Source organism: Orbicella franksi, chromosome 6 (genome assembly GCF_964199315.1).
Source record: "Orbicella franksi chromosome 6, jaOrbFran1.1, whole genome shotgun sequence".
Classification (NCBI taxonomy): Eukaryota; Metazoa; Cnidaria; class Anthozoa; order Scleractinia; family Merulinidae; genus Orbicella; species Orbicella franksi.
Genome location: NC_138150.1, coordinates 23,663,815 through 23,679,539, shown reverse-complemented (window position 1 = coordinate 23,679,539; position 15,725 = coordinate 23,663,815). Strand labels below are relative to the sequence as shown.

Here is a 15,725-nt window from a genome sequence, read left to right as displayed (position 1 = left end):
GCTAAGAAGTCTGACTGACTGACTGACTGTCTGACTGACTGGCTGACTGGCTGACTGACTGTCTGACTGACTGGCTGACTGGCTGACTGGCTGACTGACGGACTGACTGACTGACTGACTGACTGACTGGGTAGCTGACGGACTGACGGCTAACGCTGATTGATTGAGAGAACGACCAACCTACCGACCGACTGGAAGGTTTTCAGTCTAAATTGCAGACTTTCTTAAGTCTTTCGCGTTCTTTGCACTCAAGTTTTAAGTGTCGCAGACATTTTTCAATTTCTAAGCTCAGATTTCGTAACCCGACTTGTAGGCAAGTCCAGCTAAATTGAACAACATGGCCCGGCTATGAAAAACATTCTTCTGCTCTAAATAATTCAGAACTGCCCTCCAAATCACCTAGTAATGGTTTCTTTCAACTCAAGTTCAACCAACAAACAATTTTTATCGTAAGTTGCAGCTCTACCACTCCAGCAGCAAAAGATTCATATTGATAGGCTAAATCACGGTTTTCGAGACCATCTTGACGAAAAAGAAGCGGTAAGAAATTACAGTGTTTGTATGGAAATCGGATGGCAAATAACTTTTTCAAAAATCGAATTTTACATAATTTGTGAATCGCAAGGATGTAGCCTGGCTAGAAGACGTTCAGTTAATTTTTGTAATTTTCCACACATTTGTTTGTAAATTTGGTTGGGTATACGCGGTCTAAAACCGTGAATTGGCCTATTGTAATAATGGTTGCCAGCCGGTCGTTTAATGTTCAAATGAATCTTCGACTTGCCAGTTTATATTTTTGGTATCCGGAGAGCGACGCAGAACTAAAAATATTTCGACTTTTGAAATAACCAAAAATGGTCTAGCTCTCATTTCCTTATTTTCTGCCATTCCCAAGTCAAATTCAGCAGTCGGACGTCAGGCTGTATCGCGTGTTGGCACTGACAGCAAAATATTGATAAATATATTACTAAGTAGACGGATGTCGAGACTAATTATAAAGGAAATCACTCAGTCCACTCACCGAAGAAACCAATAACACTTTGATACAATAACACAACGCCAAGATTTTGAACCGCGAATGAAACATAGAAAGCATAAGTCTGAGGGCAGTATTTTTTACTTTTTTGAAGTGTTGGCAAATAACCGAATTGACTTATACTTAGTAAAAACATGCCTTTGGCTTCTCTACATGCTTTATAGATTCATATTCCGATAAAAAATTTATATAACACCGAAATATGGTTTTAGCCAGTCATAGTTTGGGTAGAAATATAATCGCACGTCTCAGTGAACAAACTAAATTGTGAGGCATTATTCGCGTAAATGGCATCGGTAAACAGGTTACGTAGAGAGAGCGGAGTCAAACATTGATGCAGTTATCCAGTTACAACCCATCTGGGCTACAACTAGGGGGTACATGTTGATTGCCAAAGCCCTGGTCCAACCTCCCCCCACTCCCCGCCCCTCCACTTCAAGGTCCTGTCCCACTCCTCAAATCTACGTCCCATTGTCCACAGTCTGCATGGAGGGAAGGGATGACCAGATCTGAGAAATCACTGCGATTTGTCCAAAAAATACTTCTAAACAAATCACTCCATCGCAAAAAAACTCTGTCATACATGTATATGTTTTGGAAAGTTTTTGTTGCTACTAAAAGCTACTGAAGTTACTGATATGACACCGGCGAAAACTGGCAGTTTCAACGATAAGCTTGTACCTCGAAGTTTCCATGGCAACGACCGTGACTTCCTCACGATCGACTTTTGAAGCTAGAGATAAAAACAGAAATGACTTAGCAGAGCGAAGAAAATATGTCCACAACTGCACATTGTGTCTCTGGCTACGGCCAAGGTACAGACACGTCCGCTGTGCTCACTAATCGTTCAAAGTACATCACGATTATCGCGGATGAACCATATTTCTCGCGTCATTCGAGAACATTTCCGCCAGCCCGACAGAGGAAGGGAACAAGACCTATGCACAAAACAACCCTTACATATGAAGTTAAACCAGTTCAAACTACATATGTCAGCTGTATGAAGGCGGTAGGTAAACATTTCCTCTTCTTAAACAGTGTGAGGAAACAGGTGTTCGTTGTTTAAGTTTCACCCAGTGTATGAAGCGCCAAGGCAAACAACAGAAGTGTTTGCAATAACGTGAAAAGCTTCCTATTTTCATACTCTCAAGCTTATTCTTTCATTCATAACCTTCACTCTTTCAGAAACAAGAATGCTTCTTAAGATACGTGTTTTGAAATTTTCAAAAGGCTCTCCCGAGCCTAAATTATACACATTAGCTTGTAATCTTGCGTCTTGTTCGTGTCGAGCACATCGGATTATTGACATGTTATTGAAAGCTTTTATCCGGTCAGATCGATTTGATTAAAATGGATCTAAAAGTAAGTTATTGAGTCACAATGACAAGATGGAATTAAGATGAGAAAGTACTAAATACAAGATATAATCCATGTCTTTACTGCCACTCTATAAAACTTTATTATTATTTTTTTTGAGTGGGATAAACTTATATGGCAAGTTTCTGTTAAACTAGAAACTTTTTTCTAGCTGTGATGTCTTTTCTCTGGGGTTTGATGGTTGGTAGTATGGAAACTCTTTATTTAGGCCTAGAAGCTTATTATCCTAGGCAGGGTTGGGGGGGACTTCCATATGAAAAGGTCAGGGATGCTCATGGGCTTACTTAGGGGTAGGAATCAATGATTCTCACTTACTTAGGGTGGTTATGGCAAAACGCTACTATTTTTAGCAGACAAAGTATAGGGGGAAATAATCCTTGTCAGCGTATGGGGTGACTCCCATATGAAAAGTTCGGGGATGCTTGTCGTCTCGCTCAGCGGTAAAAATCAAAGATTCTGGTCTCACTTAGGGTGTTAATGATGAAACACTACTATTTTTAGCTGTCAAAGTACTGTTTAGGTAGCATTCGAAGAAAAAATGAAAATAAAAGAAATGTTCTTATTTCATTTTTAATCTTGATCTCTGCTGATCTCTCTAGTCTGGTCTACTAGGGCAGGCTGCTTTCCTGAACAGCTGCTGGTAATCAAGCCAATTCCGTTTTAAGCGATACTTTATAGGGTTCAAATTAAGCTGGAGCCACAATCAGATTGCAATTGGTCCCCTTTAGGGGTTTAGTGGAAATTTTCTGACAAGCATCCCCGACCTTTTCATCTGGGAGTCCCCTGTGCTTATTAGGCCTGAGCACTGAGGAACAATGAACATAAAGTTAAACCCGGCCATTATTTGAAATCTGAGGGGAAATGAAAAATAGTTTGATAATAGCAGGAGTTCAAAATAGCGAAGAGTAAAGTAAATGACTGAGAGGCAAGTCTAAGGGAAATGGTTTTGAGTATTAAATACATGTAATGGGGAAGTTGAAATAATAATTGAGTTCATATAATTGAGTTCAAATTAGCAGGGTCTACCCCGCTCTCAAGGAATGCTAGTCCAATGTAGATGTCTTAGCTAGGCAGAGATCCTTTTGCTTAGTGCCAAGAATATAGACCCCTTGCTGGTTCCAACTTGTGACAAGTAAGCAGACTTTTCTGCTCAGATCTGATTGGCTTGCAATCAAGAACCCCAGGGGGTACACAGGTAAAATTATAGTGAATGGGAGGGGAGCAAAGACCTTTTTTTTGTTTAAGGACATTTTCTGGATATTTAGAAATTGTGTGGTAAATTTTTTTGTGATAAAAGAGCCTGGTAAGGACTTCTTGGGGGTTCTGTCATTTTTCATGCAAGCAAATTGTATCAGTTTCATTCAGGTATATCACCCAGGTAATTGACAAGGAGACTCCCTGTCTTTGCTGTTTATTTATCCTTTTTGAGAGTGAACATTCAACATGATTATTAGTGGGAAATTCTTTAAGTTGGAGTGATTTGCAGATTACTAAGTTAAACATTTCTTTTTTTGACTGTCTTATTTAAAGTTGGATGATAAAATTTTTGGATGGTTTGCTGCAAGTAAGATCTTCTTTTCTTTAATGTTACACAGAATTTCTCGGGACATAAGAATTTACAACCCAGTAGAAGACCGCCAGCTTACCCATCTCAACACACATCACACTTCAGCATTGGAATTCTACCAGGACATCAACTTAACACACACTCTAAGAAGACATATGTAAACCACAACACAAGACCAGTAAGTAATGTTAAATTTTGTTTTAATACTGGAAGGGATTTGAGAGAGGAGACTGTTGGGGCAACATTTCTTATAATTGTTATTTTGTGAGAACAGCAAATTTTTGCAGGGAATCAGAAGATTTGAAGAATGTATCTAGAAACTAGAAAACATCAAATTTATTTGAAGATTTGGAGGCCTGCCTCATCATATGACCATGTACTGTTGATATAACACATGGGGAAACTCCCATATAAAAAAGATGGGGGTACTTGTTCTTCTTTTCAGGGGTTAAAAAACGGCTTTCATATCTCTTAGGGTGTTCAGCCTCAAAAGGTACACAGCGGGAGCTTTCACAGTACCTCTGAGGGTATTAAGTGGGCAAAAAAATATGATTGAGATATTTGACAATCAACTGTATGAGGAGAAGGTATTTGAAGCAATCGTCTTTACTGTATTAAAAAGTTATGAAAGTTTCAGTTAATGTGTTGTTCTAGAATTAATACCTTTTAGGGGTGAAAAAGTTTTCAAGCCATGCTTACAAAATAGGATCTTCTTTCCAAAATTTTTGCCGAGCCCCCCATTCTTTTTCTATGTGAGCTCCCTCCCCTCCCCCTGCATTTTTAAGTGAAAACTACTTTAATCCTGGGACTAAATTTTTCATGGCCATCTTACTTCATTATCTAAACTTACAGGCTGAAGAAATTCACGAAGATAACATCAGATGGAACGCTCAGATGGCAGGAATTGATATGGTCCAATCAACGAGACAACAGGGCTCACAGGAGGTAATTTATCATTATCAGACTAAGTATTTATAAGATCTAGAATTTTTCATTACAATTATCCACAGAGTTCCATGTATATGTAAAGAAAAAAACCTGGGGTGGTGAATGGTAAATTCAAGATGGAAGGACCAATGTATTATGTTAGTCCAAATTAGCTTTAATTTGTAGCCTAGCAAAAGAAATCAAGACTCCAAGATGACAATGCAAAAGTAAATTATACATGTTTTATAAGATCATTCAGCACACCTAAAAAAAGAGATTGAATGTATTTCCCTTACTGAATCACATGATACATAAATGTCTGTGGTGTATCGGTCGTCAGCATGAAAAATTTAGATTGTTGGAATCTCTGGTCTGAGGCTACCTGTGTTGGGTTTGTGAGGTGTCTCAAGTGCATATTTGCTGGGAGTTCAACCACAAGATCCCAGGTCTACATTGGGGCTGTGGTACAACAGTACAATGTATCTGATTTCAAATGGAGTCGTAATAAAAGGGGTACATGTAGATGTGCTGGCATGTTGGATAAAGTGTATGAGTTCAAGCTCTGACCAGGGTCATTGTCTTCTTGGCAAGAAGTACATGTATCAGTGGGTTTTGCCAAACTGTTAGGGCAATCTGACACAATACCAGGGGAGGGGAGAGGGACTGTGATAGACCACCATCCCTCCCAGGGGGAGAAGCAATATAGGTACTTTACAATAATATATGTACTTGCTATTTTGATCTTTGTCTGAGTGGGACTTGACTTTAAGTGTACTCCTTTTCAAGTTGTATATCCTTGATGAAGAGCCTGCAAAAGGGTCTTTGAGGATCTTAGTTAAGATCAATAAAGATTAGGATCTTTCTAGGGTCGTTTAAAGGGGTAATGCTCAAAACATCAGCCTCACAAACTCACTTTAGCAATTAATCTAACTATATCAACTTGAAGTTGATAAATAGTCGAGTTTAATTAATTCACTTGCCTGCTGACATAGTCCAACAGTACTCTACACTAATACTTAAAAATAATTTTTATGAAAGATCTCCTAAAGATCTTGCAAGGATCCTCCAACATCTTAAAGTCTTTGGGCAAAATCTTTCAAGATCCTTGGAGACACATTTATAAAAAAAAAAAAAGCAGCTATTTGCCGCATCAGTAAACTTTGCATGTGTGCAGTTGTTAGAATATATTTCAACAGAGACCTCAATGTGTTATGATATTAATCGACAGATGAACTTTTCAACAACGTACCACAAGGTTCATGATCTTCTTGGAAGGCAACGAGGTCCAGGAGTTAAGAGACTTCCACCAATGCCTTACTCTTATAACATCATCACAGGTAAAAAGAAATTCCACTCAAACAAATTATAATGCTTTCAATGCTTAAAATTCCACCTGCATCATTCCTAACCAAATTATCTAAGAAGGTAATCAGTGATGCATCACAAAGTGCTAAGAGATTTATTAGGGTTAAAAAAGTGGGTTTAGTACCTCTGAGGGTGTTCAGCCTAAAACGGTCCACAGCGGTAACTTTTGTGGTACCTTTTAGGCTACTGAGCCGAAGAAAATCGACAGAAGGTAATTTGTTGTTTTAGAATTGATAGCTCTTAGGTGTGAAACAAAAATTCAAGGCACACCCACAAAACAGGATCTTGGAGTTCTTTTCAAAATTTCTGAAGAGCACCCCCATCCTTTTTACATGGAGTTACCCCTGGGCAATTTCCTTTTACGACTTTAGTGATTTGGTATTTACTATTACTGACAGTATTTTTCAGGTCATTGTTTTCGTCTCAAAATAGAGTCTGGCTTGTGCACTGTTGTATGGAATTTGGGATGGGTAGAAACTAGATAAATGTTTTTGTAGAATTGCAGTCTGGTTTAAAATAGGACAGATGAAGTCTTCCTATTTAGGGCTTAAATAGGGCAAAGGTTTCAGGAAGTGTGCCACACACCAACCCCCTATACAAATCCCCCTCTCCTCCTGGTTTCCACAGTTAACATTCAAGTGGGACTGCTCAGATTGCATCAATTGAGGGCAGGTCCTTGGTGGAAAAGATAACCTCACACTTTGTCAATGCCCTGTATTTACAACACTAATGATACCAATGTTCTAACAGGTGAACCTCGTCCCAGTCAGGTGGGCGATGATTACAGGCTCACGTCAGGAAACAGAGTTTTACACAGTGCTTGTCACAGTGATCAGGGACAGCAACTTATTCTTGGATAGCTGTCATGTCTACTTAAGGAAATGATGAAAATTATGATGCAATAGCAAGTGATGGACAATTCTCACTCCAAAATTGTAAAATCTGCAAAGTTTCAAAAGTCCTAGGTGTTCCATGTTATTTCCCTTTCAATTTCTCCATGAAATGAAAAGCTAGTGTGAATATTGTGTGGTTCCTCAGGGGGAATATCAAAATGAATTTTGTTTCTAATATTTTTGTTTTTGGTCACAAGTAAATATATATTCTCTAAATGCAAAGAAGTTATTGCCAGAGAGTAAAACTCAAATGCAATAATCTGTTGGGGGCATTGTTAAAATTTTCTTGTACATATTAACATGAACAAAATCCTGGATTTTGTTAGCTTTTTGGGAATTTTATGTTTATTTTATCAGTAATTTCCAAGTATTTACCAATAGAAGATGAAGTTTCATGTTTTCTAAGAAAATAATGAGGTTGAGAAAAACTCCTAGTGGATGCATGACCTGCTAGTAGATACATGCTTGATTTTCCTAGAAAACATAGGAACTCCATCTTCCATTGTGGATGAAGGAGTGTGAAGGTGAATGGAGGTGACAGTGGATGAAGATGGAGGTATTTTGATTAGGTGGATGAGGTTGAATGCATATTAGACAATAACGTACACAGGGGCAGATCTAAGGGGGGTGCAGGGGGTGTGCACTCCCCCTGAGATGAAGCCTTCTTCTTCGTGTTCGCTTTTAAAATTTGTTTCTCTCACCAATCAGTTACACCACTCCTTAGTGGTGCTCCCCCTCCTAAGAAAAATCCTGGATCTGCCTCTGGTACACTTCTGACACTTTATACGGAGCACACGTAAAAAAAGATAGTGCTTATTGTGGGAACCGCGAAAAAAGGGGATGACACAAATCAAATTTTCATCGATTTCCCTGAAGTGCTCACCTCCCTCTGACAGGGTTAACTCGCCCCAATATAGAGCTCTTTTCAGCTCTTTCGGCGACATGCTTCTCTCTGGGTATGAGAAACAGCTACACGCGATGACTAATACAAACGAAGAATGAGAGCAGAACTAGGAAACACGGTACCGCCGAGCTTCAAGTTTGGCGGCTTTTCCTGTGACTGCAAAGCACGCTGGGACGTTTTGTCCAGAGCGCGAGATAACCCACGCGCGAGTTCGAGAAAGAGCGAGGGAAGAAAGTAGATCGGAAAAGCTATGAAGTAAGTACAATCCTAAACGTTAATGGCTATAGTCGTCCACATTAAGATGAGATGTCGTTAAGCTTGGGAGTTCGAGTTGTTATAGAACGTAGAACTCTGACGGACTAACATTTTACCGGGCTTTTTCCAGAAACAGTCAATCACACCCGGACTCTCTCTGTAACATTTAATCTCTTCTTTGGATGATTTCAAGATTCTGGTGTGCCTTTTCCAGATGCAGTTTAGAGAGGAATAGGGTAGTGTAGGGTTGTATGCCGCGTATCGCAAGCCTCTTGGGGCAAACATGCAATCTATGAGCACGCTCGGAGCTAACAAGCTGCTCACAAGTCAATGTCGTTCCCAGAGCCCATGGAGCTCTGGAATAATCAATTTATAATTGACGGCTGACCAAACGACACGTGGGCTCTGGAGACGAGATTGCCATGTTTTAAACCAAGGTACGCATGCGCCGTGAAACCGGAACTCCTAAAATCTTGGAGTCTTGAAATTGATTATTCCAGAGTTCCGTGTCTTGGCGCTTACCAAAAGACACGGGCTCTGGAACGAGATTGCTCACAAGTCACCCTCGTACCCATCGTCTTCGTTCCCTTTGACCAGCGGTCGGGATCGCTCGTTTCGTTTCCAGCATGCGCAGTAAGGAACGAAGACTCGAGGTACGAGATGGCTCACAAGTATTTCTATGGAAGAAAGAAACGCAAACAAACCTCTTTGGCTTACATTTTATTAGCATAAACGATCATAAACTTACAAAGGCATTAGTAGGTTAGTAATAATTATAACGTAAGAGATGCAAAAATGAACACGATCAAATTACATAACTTTGAAGTAACAAACTAATCTCTGGCGACAAATTTTCTTCGTGACTTCTCGAAAAAAATCGTAAGAATTAAAAACCCAATGTAAGGAGTGAGATGTAATCACAACCTGTTTAACACAATCTTAACAGTTTAGAATTCATACGTTCATTCATCACAACTCGAAAATCTTCAGGGCTCTAGCATTGTAAGGTTGAACAACTTTAAAGTTGAAACAACAGTAAGTTAGAAGGTTTGGTAAGATTCACACTAGATTGAACTACGATTCAAAGTTAACTTGAAATGATTGAAAGTTTGTTGGTGTTTGTGTCGATACTCTTGCCTACGTTTGACGTAATTCAACTGTCATTGTTTCTTTTCTTTTTTTTTTTTTAAGTTCAGGTATTAAAAATCTCGCCAAGAATGTTTTGTTCCCAGAGAATATTGTCAAATTAACCTACCAACCGATTACAGAAACCTTCAAAAAGTTAATTGTACATGCAGATAAACATCAATAATGTGCAAATTATCAACTTACTATAATCATTAAATGTCATAAAGTTCATTGCAAATTAAGATCAAGAAGGCCAAAAATACTTATAAAACCCTGCCAGGATAAAATCCGACAAGCAACAGCCTGAACTGCAACACCACCACATGGGCACCACAATTGTTTCCTGTGTCTAACAGTAAAGTACATGCAAATGTCAAACCGAGATCGACAACATAAAGACCAAAAACAACAAGGCTGCTTTGGCATTCGGACTAGCCCTCTCCACCCCTCCTCCTCTTTCATGGCAGGGTATAACTAAGGCCAAAAATACAAAACACGGTTTACACTGCTAACAATAAATATGCAGAGTGACTGTCAGGTAACGTTAACTAATTTAACACAGAACAGGAAATTGAAAATCACCAGTTCTTGTTTTTAACTCACTAATTAAATAAAGTAAATGGTCAGGTGTCTTTACGAGGCAAAACTTGTACAATTAGAGGCTCCACCAGGGATTAACCCCACAAGGGAAAAGGTTTCAATATCCGCAATAGCGCTTGATTGAATTTGTGCAGGGTAAGATCAATCAATTTTTGACAGGGCCTTAAGGCCGAATCAAAGAACATCAATCACAAAATGAGTGGGCATGGGTACTAATTCGACCAGCCCCACCCCACTCCCTGGCAGGCCTCTTTGTTTAGTGTTCCAAATTCCTTGTGAGGTACTATCAATTTAACAGAAAGGAAATTCACAAGTAGTGTTAACCACTAAACTAGCCAGGAAAAGTCAAAACAAGGCAACACAGTCTATAATAAAGATAAACTAACAAAAATAAGCTGAAAAAAAAAATCACCAAAGGCTTCAGAAAGCCTTGCATGTAGATGGAATTTTGCAGCATAAGCGATGACATTACATGGTGAATTTATTACATGCTGCAATCATGCTATTTAGGTTTTTAATAATTTTAGAGGGCAAAGGAAGACATTGTCATCCTTACTAGTGACATACCAATTAGATAAAGCATTAAATAGACGGGTTTTTTCGCATTTCGCACGTCTGCGCTTGCGCTAACCTTGTCTAAAATGCTAACTGCTGTTTCAACTTTCCTTATCACTAAGTACTTCTAACAGTTTACAGAAAATCGTTTTCACATCTAAGCCATGAAGGTTTTTACGTTAGTTTGTTTCGATAACTTGTAGATACATTCTCAAGAATATTAATTAATGCCCCTTTCAGAAAATCTGAGATGTATGTCAGCTATGGGCACTTTTGGCAAATAAAGGAGCTGAGTAATAAGTTTGAGGTTTGAAAATCGTTACGTAAGGTGTCGTTCTGCTCTCTACAGATCTACAATAATTTCTTCAAATGTGAAGCTATCGACGATACACTTTGCAACCGTCTTAGCGCTACGTTCTTTACCTTTCAGGGCATTTGAGTAACTTATAACTTTGTTCTTTGCTCCCGCTTTGCAAAATGGAAAAGATTGAATGGGAGGCCATCAAGGTAAGAGGTAAATTTTATAAGTTACTCTCGCTACCGTACATACGACGAATGCCAGAAACACTGCTAAACCAAGCTCGTCGCCAAACCACTTACATGAATACCACCATAACAAAATCTTTCTTAGTTGTGCAAGCATCGTAAGGTATTATCTGTGGCATGCGGTCTGCTTTGATAAATAATTGCTGTTGTTAGCTACATGACTGTACGTAGCCTTCGTAAAGCTGCCCGCCGACTTACGGCTTTCTATGATGCTTCTACGGTGGCTGGTGTGGTTGGCCCTTGTTAGCTCTTGGAAGAGTAGGTCATGTTTATTCACATATTCCTGTGCTGTTGACATCACACCCAGGCTGTCCAACCTTCATACATCTGACTCAGATTGTCCACACTTCGCGACTCGCGAATCACAAAGTCAACCTGTAGGAAGAGGTTTCAAATGATGAAATCAAAAGAGCTACGTCACGGTTTGCGCATCTTGAAAAGTTTAGCCTAAATTTTTCAAGTTCGTCATATGTAATCCGTGTTAATCTTCTCCAATCTTAACCATCTTTGTTCCCTTATGGTTTAATATTATCTCTTTGGTGTTTTACTATCTTAGTATACTATTATTTTCAGGTTTCCTTCAATTTAAAGGTAATTTTGTACGTGGCCAAAATAACTCAAAATATCAACAAAATCCTGAATATAACAACAACAACAAAAACAACAACAATAACAACAATAATAATAATAATAATAATAATAATAATAATAATGATGATGATGATGATGATAATAATAATAAACGGTAAACTCCTGATTGTAGTAAAGAAGCCTTGTGGCGTCTTAATTTTTTCAGAAGTACAGACATGGGCTGAACGTTTTCGAACACGTTCAGACACAAACGTTGATTACAACGTTGGGTTAGACCCCTACAAAAACTGCTTGCAAGTCGAACGTGAGTCCAGGTGGGCATTTGTCAGCTAATCAAGTTTCTCTTAACAGTAGTAAATTATTGTCAAGCAGGAAAATGACATTTTTTCGATGAAACACCATACTCTCAGAAGTAACATTGGAAGGATATCTATGGCAACCACTAAGGAGCATTTCTTATTCGATCTCGAGAATGATAGCATCAGAGCAACAGTATGCATAGAAGATAAGACTGGGTCTACAGGTATTTTCAAATCATTAGTATTTGGGCATTTTGAACACCAGTTCACGGATCATACACTGTTTGTAAACTTTTGGTTTTACTAACCTGGTCTGGAACAGACATTTTCTTGTTATCTTGATCTCTACCATCCAGCTTAGATTTGACTCGTCGCCACACACTGATCGCGTAAGTGTTACGCTCTTGAAGGGCTACAAATAAGAGCACGAAACTCGACAATTAGCCTTCAAGACACACACTTTTGACCTCTCACGATTCAAACTAAATTACGCCAAGAAAGTTCACGAAAAGTTCCATGACTGTCAGAAATAATTCTATTTGGATCGACCAAAATCTTCTACCCTTCTGAGCTGAAGGACGAAACAACAGAAGACGTCCATCCTGTCGTTAGTAAAACTAACTGGGATCGACCTTAAATCCAGACCTAGTTTGACTCCAAAAATCCACTTACAACTAGGCGACATAGCGGAATTGTCAATTACGATACATTACGATAACGGAAAAGATATTAACACCATACCTTTGCCGGTTCTTGGGTCTCTTGCCAGAGTTGTTGTTGAAATTCGTCTAGGGCTCGCTGCTGCTACGAGTCTGACAGAGGCTGTCGGTGAGCCAGCACCTGACGGACTAGCTGCAAGGTCCCTCTGTAGGATGACTGGGTGAGGAGATCCAGTGTCGGATGGTCCCGGGGAATCCTTTCCACCCGCTGCGACAACGTTGCCCCCTTGGCGAAGAGCTGCAGAATTTACATACACATTAGGATCTGACAGAAAGAGTGGATCTTGAACCAGTGAATGATACTAAGTACCCCTGGATGGAATGCTAGTCCGTTGCATGCCTCCCCCTCCAATCCCCCGCTCTCAGCAATTTGCCGCTGCGCAGTCATGCACCTCGTTAGAGAGAGAGGTACTGGGAGAAGAAAGTGCCAACGATAGTCAACGCTTTAACTAACGACTTCTAATCTAATGCCAGGCCACTGAGGCTCATCATAGCAGAATCTGTAAGCAGCCAAAGTCTTTCGAACGTCTTGTAAGTTAGAAGGAAAGTGATACAAATGTGGCGTTAACTCATGAAAAAGCGTTAAGTAGCACAGTGAGATGATAAATTCTACCCGTCACACCTTCATAAAAGAGAAGCTGAACCCAAAGACACTGAGGTTCGAACTATTGATTTCCATATCAGCCAGGTTCCAGTGCGAGTAAATTTTGTTTACTAACTTACTCTATAAATAGTCAGTTCAGTGTCAGTTTCTACAGTTTCCTTTACCTGATGCAAATGTGGGTGGTGGAGCAACAATAGGTGTCTTGCCTGCACTGGACCCAGACTCATCAGGAACAAGCGGTGAAGCTAGCGACAGAAGATGATCGTGAACCCTGAAAATAATCAATGAGAATGAATAATTACTTTAAAAATTTTCAAACTGAAGTTTATGGGTATAGGGTGGCAAGAGTGCCACAGTTGGGGTAAGCGCTCGCCTTTCAGCAATCATCTGACTCTGGCTTGGTGTCATATGTAGCTTGCCTGCCTGGCACCGATGGTTTTTCTAAGGGTTCTCAAATTTTTTCTTCTTCCTTAAAAATCAAAATTCCAAATTCTAATTCGATCCAGAATGGGAGGACCCGCGGGTACAAAACATAAAGCGAATGTGGGTAGCGCTTTACTGTTAAACGGGAGCAAGCTTTCCGAAAGTCAACTAACACTATTACAATAACTTAATCCGTTTGTTTAGAGGATTAGTGCAAGTCAAAAGGGAACAATGAAACTACAGTAATACCAAAACATGGCACATCCGATTAAAATCAGTTTGACCACCAGATAACTTACCATTGCACAAGAGATTTGATTGACTTCACCATGGACTTCACTTCAGTGATGTTGTCTTCCACGTTCTCTCTTCCATCGCTGATCTTCCCACTACAAACTACATAAACAGCAAACAAGATTAAATTTGCCTCCATTTTGATCAAAATATTGATTATCTTTGCCGACTGCGTTACATTTCTTTTCATGTTAGTTTTCGGAATTTGGACGTACATTTCGTAAATTGTGATTCAATGTATTCTCATCACCTGTTTGCTTAGTTATGTGTTGCCTTTGTTAGGAGAAAGAAACCATTCGGGGGATTAAAGGGCTAAAAAAGGCGTAATGCTTACACCGAACAGCAACGATCTCGTATATATAAATTCAACCAAATATCACCCCAAACGTCACCACACAATAGCATAAGATTAACAAAGTTTCCGTACCTGCTAAAATGCTCTTAATCAGCTGTGCACACTCCTCTGATTGGCGGTTATGAGTGGATATAAACAGCTTGGCTGGGCGGGATTCCGCAGCCTCCTCATCCTAGAGTTAAAAACAGGAAATATACTACTTTACAACCCCTCTTACACTAAAACTTCACTAACAGGTTTTCAGTATATTCCGCTGTGCAAAGAGGAGTTCTAGTTTGGATGGTTCTTGTTTCTACCACTGTTTAGGGAGGTCTGATCGTTGGTTCTTAGTGGGGCTTTAGATACACTTGTGTCATGTTCTTTGGCAGATGTGTCAAGTTCTTTGGTAGGTGGGTAGGAAGAGAGGTAAAGTCTGCATACAAGCCAAGTGGCTCATCACGCCGGAGTTTATTCCGGTTTCTGTAGCATGAAGGGACCAGGAGTATTTCTACTACCCCCTGGATAGGATGCCAGTCCATCCCAAGGTTACCCCGTAGCATTAAATTTGTCGGTACCTATTTATTTATACACCTGGGTAGAGAGAGGCACTGTGTAAGTAAAGCCGTATAGCGTCTTGCTTAAGAACAGAACAATATCCCCGGCCAGGGCTCGAACCCGAATCGCTCGATTCGGAGGTGAGCGCACTATCCATGAGGCCACCGCTCCTTCTCAAGTTCTTTGGTAATCAGTCATAATTTTAGCACTGCCTTAACCAAAACTACGGCAAAATCACTGTGATAGTATCCCTTCAAAAGTGACAGAACTGTTGTCTGTATTTCCATAACAGTTCCATACGGCTGGCATAACAATGTTATGCTAAATTAAAGGAGGTCGTAAAGCTGTAATCTCACAAGCGTTACCTTCGCCATTGTCGTCAACATGGACTTGACATCTCCAATAAGCTGTTGATGGGATACCATTGTCGATTTCACTGAGCTTGCCTGTGCCTTGATAGAGTCCTTGAAAGATGACATAGAACGATTACCAATAACGTTTTGAAAGTAGCAAACTGGAACCAACTATAACATCACAAAAACTGTTCTTTCAAAATGGTCAGTCGGGGATATTGGGAAAAGTTATCGGATAGTACGAACATCCGACATGAAACAATGCATATGAAGAAAAATACTGGATGAATTACAAAGCTTCGAGTGCAATATATTATTTGGTTTTTCAAAGGGTGTTTAGCATAGAAATGCACGATTCCCATAAAATATATGAAAGAAAAGGACAATATAGCTTGGTCTG

At 39.7% G+C, this 15,725-nt stretch overlaps 2 protein-coding genes across 5 annotated transcripts in view; one reads left to right on the top strand and one right to left on the bottom strand.

The window, feature by feature from the left end:
• The first annotated feature begins 1,756 nt into the window (after window positions 1-1,756).
• Window positions 1,757-7,490, top strand: LOC145489915 (uncharacterized). The gene is made up of 5 exons (XM_081469000.1): window positions 1,757-2,045; window positions 4,009-4,158; window positions 4,833-4,925; window positions 6,136-6,244; window positions 7,023-7,490. Exons 1-5 carry the CDS (start codon window positions 1,812-1,814, stop codon window positions 7,130-7,132), a joined length of 696 nt encoding a protein of 231 aa, XP_081325126.1. The 5' UTR covers window positions 1,757-1,811; the 3' UTR covers window positions 7,133-7,490.
• Window positions 7,491-9,027: 1,537 nt separating this feature from the next.
• Window positions 9,028-15,725, bottom strand: part of LOC145489909 (serine/threonine-protein kinase SMG1-like) — a 66,174-nt gene continuing 59,476 nt past the window's right edge. For all 4 annotated transcript variants that reach the window (XM_081468989.1, XM_081468990.1, XM_081468992.1 and 1 more), the window contains exons 73-79: window positions 15,338-15,436; window positions 14,511-14,610; window positions 14,089-14,185; window positions 13,531-13,637; window positions 12,785-13,000; window positions 12,352-12,455; window positions 9,028-11,528 (exon numbers count right to left, since the gene is read on the bottom strand). In XM_081468989.1, coding sequence (XP_081325115.1) covers window positions 11,451-11,528; window positions 12,352-12,455; window positions 12,785-13,000; window positions 13,531-13,637; window positions 14,089-14,185; window positions 14,511-14,610; window positions 15,338-15,436 — 801 coding nt within the window. In that variant the 3' untranslated portion in view covers window positions 9,028-11,450. The remainder of the gene's footprint in view (window positions 11,529-12,351; window positions 12,456-12,784; window positions 13,001-13,530; window positions 13,638-14,088; window positions 14,186-14,510; window positions 14,611-15,337; window positions 15,437-15,725) is intronic.